Raw genomic sequence first — 5,411 nt, forward strand, 5'->3', positions numbered from 1 at the left:
TTTTGTAAAGGCATCTGGAATGTAGCCTTCCCCATACGGGTCACTGGCCGGTGGGGCATTATTTGCCCTCATACGCCCTTTGCCGTTGTCGCTTGGCAGCAATCTTCCGCCGGGGCAGTGATCTCCCCACTTTTTGTCCAATAGCTGGAGTGGTTGTCTTGAAAGGACTAACGGTTACCACCAACCGGGATTTGAAATCAGAGTTTTCCTTCTCCTAGACAGGCTGCCTTCCTAGGCTCACGAGACCCATCTTCCCGTCCACTAATTATCTAACTATAAATCAGGTTTAATCTACCATGTTCTACTTAAGGAAATGTCTGTACCTACTCAGGAACGTTGACAGTTGTTTTACATTGGTTTGATGTGTTAGGGCTTATGATTTTGCCAATTGATAAGGCCTTTTCGATTTGAATTTTCCTTTGCGTTTGGTATTTTTGCTATTTTAATACTCCTCCGGTACGGGGTTTTCTCGATGCGTGCAAAACCCTATTTCCCTCTTGCAAACTTTCAGGATTGAACATGAAGCATTGAGTTAAGACCTATACGCTACGATGATATCACTAATTTATATATCACATGCATAAGTATGTTGTAAGTCTTTAGGTTTCTTTCTTTATCTTAATTTTACTGCTCATGCATCCTCAGGGACACATGCTTTATTCATACAAGCCGAATTTCAAAAACCAATTCGAAATATAAACATAAAAGTTTTGTGCTGCATGCATATCTAAAAGAAATGTGTGTAGTTGTTATCATGTCTTAACATTTCCAAGTCCAAAAATTATATTTATATCTAATACTATCTTGATTCGGATATTTAAAGGGTGTGTGCCTTTGTCTTAACTTATCACGAATTCAGAATAAAAAAAAAACACACTAAGAAAAAAACAATATTCAAGTTTTAAGCCAATGAAAGTAAGATATTTTTTTCATATCTGAAAATCGAAACGAGCAACGTTCATTGAATAACTAAGAACATATAAAAATCATTTGTTTTAGGTTAATGAATGAAATTCCTTTGTTTAGGTTAATGCATAAAACCTAAAACGTTTAAATGAACACAGCTGACTTTCCATTTCACTAAAATTTATACGTAACCGAACCATGAATGATTCTTTTGCTAAAGAAACAATGGAAATAATTTGATCTAGTCAACACAAACTTTCATGAAGAAGGTAAGAATTTGTTTGGTGTAAAACTTTTCATTAAATTTTATATCAAATAACAAAAACTAACTTGTGTATAAATTATAAAAGTAATCTGAAGTATTAATTCAACATGGAACTGCTTCCGTGTTTTTTTTTTATAAGTGTTAGTCAAAAAATGAAACATATACAATTTCAATCCCCAAATATTTTTTTAATGAACATGTGCGTATTGAATTTCGTTTTTTTTAATTGGTTGAATGACTTATAGTTATTTACACTGACGTTCATGTTTAAATTTTATCTTTGTTTCAGTTAAATTGACAGTAAATACTTATAGATTGCATTATACATGGCTTTGACAATGACCTCACGAAGAGGCAAAAAAACGCCTCGTACACCGGTTTCAACGAACTGCGGATATTGTCCACTGCGGGAACAGCCAGCTGAACTATGGTGTACTCTTTGTAAACAAGGATTATGTTCCGATTGTAAAGTCCATCATAGATCTGTAGGCAGTACCAAGAAACACGAGGTGCTTCCGATAGAAGAATACCACAAGTTACTCAATTTTGTTTCAAATATGAAGGAATTTTGTGGTTTGCATGGAAAGAAGTTTGATTATTACTGTGTTAATCATAACTGTGCGTGTTGCTCTGGTTGTCTAGCTTCTAAACACGCAAAATGTAATAGTACACATTTTATCGACGATAACTTAACCCAGCTCAAAACACCAAGAATGTTAACTGAATTAGAAAAAAGAAGCAAAGAGCTTGCCTCCGATATACATTCAATTCGTGATAATCGTAAAGAGAATATTAAAAATATTGAACAACAAAGACAGAAAATCCAGAAGGAGATAGTAAATGCCAGAAAAACTATCAATCAATTTCTGGATAAGATTGAGCATGATACACTTGTTAACTTGACCATGGCTGAGGAAAAACAGATTGGTGAATTAGATGACGTCATGTTAGAGTTTGTAACCATTGAGAAGAATATAAAACATATAAACAAGTATGTTAGCAATATTAAGAATTTCGGGTCAGATTCAAAGACATTTCTAGCCACGTGCGAAATGGAAGCAAAACTTGAAAAAGAGGAAAAATCGCTACACAAAATGTACGAGGATGAACGATTGAAACAACGCGATATGGAACTTAAATTCAATCCAACTTTTGCATCCTTGTATAATGAAGTAAAATCATTCGGGGACATAATAGTAAAAAAGAATCCTGTCAGAATCATTTCTGCCAGAAGCCGTCAGAGCAACAACAGCAGAAATCAAAACGAGGGTGCTTCAGTTACAGTTTTTGGTGTCCGTAAACCAACCTGTCTGTTAACACTTAAGAGAAGCATTTCGATCAAAAAGGGAAAGCGCGATAATTACATAACTAGTTGCACTGTGTTACCAAATGGTAAATTTATTTTCGTTGATTGTAGCGACAAGCGTCTTATCGTCTGTCACGAAGATGGTAGCCATAACCGTGACATACCACTTCCGAATCAACCTTGGGATTTGACTGTAGTCGGAAGACAAAGAGTTGCAGTGACTGTGCCTTTGGAACATGCCATTCTTATCATCGATGTGGCAAGTGGATTAACCATTCAACGGTTTGATGTCGAAAGTCAGTGCTATGGAATTGACTTTTCTGATGGGAAACTAGTGGTAATTTCTCATCGAGACGGCATCAAATTCATAAATCTTGAAGGGAACGTGGAAGAATCTTTATCACTGAGTGTTTCGAATGTGTGGTACGTTGCAGTATGTAACGATCAAATCGTTTATTCCGAATGGAATACGCATACTATTCATTGCTGTGATCGTGACGGGAAACCGCTTTGGAAATTTAAGGATGAAAACCTACGTAACCCTCGAGCTATCACGTATGACGAAGAGGGACACGTCTACGTTACCGGTCGTTGGTCTAACAACGTCGTTGCGATATCACCAGATGGGAAACAGAGTAAGGTGTTATTAAGCAAAGCCGATGGACTTGATTGCCCAACGGGAGTATTCTATGAAAAGGACAAGAGGCGCTTACTTCTATGCAGCAGTTTTCAAGGATCAGTTTCTTATTACGAAGTAACAATCGCAGGACAAAAGTCGTCGGCATGTTCTATATCCTAATTATCAGCATATTGAAATTTAATTTCTTTACTTTTGTTTATTCTTACACACTAAAATTTTTTTGTGTTATATTTCACTAATATCTTATTTCGTAATCAGTAGTATTGATGTAACAAAATGACTCGTGTGTTGTTGTTGTTTGTATTTTTCATCTCGGTCAAATATCCGATAACGTCTAAAATCGTAACATCAGCACGCCTCGGAAACAATAAAATGTTTTTTACTTCCGAGTATTTTTTGTCTGTGATTCTTGTTCAGACTTTTGGCTTGAGTTACACTTTACTAATATGGACTGCTCTGACAATTGATAACATTGCATCATATGAAAATTAAATGATGTGGTATGATTGCAAAGGAGAAAGCTATCAATAAAAGTTAAAATGAAGTGGTAGTAAGCAATTATAAACCATGGTACGGCCTTGAGAAAAACGTATACCGTATAGTCGCCAATAAAAGACACCGAAATGAAAATGTGAAAATACAATTCGAACGAGAAAACTAACGGACTAATTTAAAACAAAACTTACGAAAATCAAATATGACAGAAATGAACAAAAGATAACCACTATACTACAGGTTCATGACTTTGGACGATGATAAAGAATACGGTTGGGTTTAAGAACCCGTCTTTTATAATCTGATTGGAATGAGATCGGATTATGAGTCTTTTCGTATATTCAGTTTATGTGTATCTATGCATGTTCTCTGTTTCTGAGGGGCCTTGGTGACCGAGTGGTATAAGAAGTCGAACTTCTGTATCACGGTCATCGAAAGAAAAAGGAACTACTGTATCACTAGCCTGTCAACACCAAGGTTATTATTTCGAATTCAGCTAGACGAGTACATTCGACTCAAATCTTAATTGAAAATAAAGGATTACCAGTGTTCTTACAGAAAGTCGGTATGAGTCTGACATAAAAAAATAAAATTGAACAAGTAATTTGGTAGGAATTTATTATTTTGTATTTTTTCAACAACATTATATATACAAATGTGTTTATATAAAAATATAAATGTAACAATTGGATAAAAATTCAACAAAAGGAACAAATGCAGTAAAGGAACAATAATGTAAATACAGGTATACTCAAACTCCCCAACTGTAAGGTGTAGATCGGATAGAACTTTGGCGGGAAATACAAGGACTCACTCAAACTATGAAAAACAATGATAATGGAATGACATATTTCAACCGTCCAGAATATCACCAGAATATCATATATTACATTATACTTACTGGTACCGATATTCAAATGGTTCACGTAAACCAGTATCGCTCTTCAAAAGTCACGTGTTAATGTAGTCATGTCTTTTGCTTAATTGGTACATGATATGATTTAATGTTGAGTTCAGTTGGAAACTGTAAGATATGGACGTTGCTATGATTTCCTATTGATAAAGAACCTTCGCGTGTAGACGTCTGTACTGTTATTTCGCTATTCTTCACACGTTTTTAAAAATAAAATCTCATCGATTTATTACATTGGGTTGCTATCTTATATCGTTTACTTTACACGAACAGGAGAATAATCTAGAGAGGTTGATTGTGGTATTCTTAACGTCCATTTGCAAATGTTTCATGCATGTTCAGAATGAAGATAAGTTGAAAAAAAGTTACAACCAATATAACGATTTGAATCACCAAATATTGTACACACAGTAACCAGCAACCCCAATATTATTCTAAAAAAGCTTAAAGACCGTCCATAATCAAACAGCAATTTGTGTAAAACGTATATATAAACAAACTTCAAGAATTTTGTGAAAACAACTTCCAGAAACTCAAATGCATACTTAATATATCATCAGTCAGCAGCAGATTCGTTTTTTACTTCACTTTAAGCATATTTACGTTATCGCAAATTAAAATGCTCGTTTTGAAACAAAAACGTTTTTTACTAAGAGGTTGAAATTCAGCAGTTTTTCCTCTTACACAAATAGATAATTGAACATAATATCTTAAAATTAAGTACGCAAACTATGTATTCAGTAGACAATATTCTCTGAACAAAATAGAGTTTTATCTTTTAAACATAAAAAGATTATCTTAGATTCATACACTTCGTTTTTCGTCGTAAGTTCTTGATTTTAAACAACTTTCACATAGTAACAATTATAAATATTACAAATAATAG

The 5,411-nt window shown here is 34.3% G+C and overlaps 1 protein-coding gene across 1 annotated transcript; it reads left to right on the forward strand.

Moving 5' to 3' along the window:
* The first annotated feature begins 1,118 nt into the window (after positions 1-1,118).
* On the forward strand, positions 1,119-3,509 carry LOC139501935 (E3 ubiquitin-protein ligase TRIM71-like). The gene is made up of 2 exons (XM_071291240.1): positions 1,119-1,175; positions 1,461-3,509. The coding sequence occupies exon 2, from the start codon at positions 1,498-1,500 to the stop codon at positions 3,274-3,276; it is 1,779 nt and encodes a 592-aa protein (XP_071147341.1). The 5' UTR covers positions 1,119-1,175; positions 1,461-1,497; the 3' UTR covers positions 3,277-3,509.
* Positions 3,510-5,411: the final 1,902 nt, after the last annotated feature.

This window comes from Mytilus edulis, chromosome 13, assembly GCF_963676685.1.
Source record: "Mytilus edulis chromosome 13, xbMytEdul2.2, whole genome shotgun sequence".
NCBI classification, from domain to species: domain Eukaryota; kingdom Metazoa; phylum Mollusca; class Bivalvia; order Mytilida; family Mytilidae; genus Mytilus; species Mytilus edulis.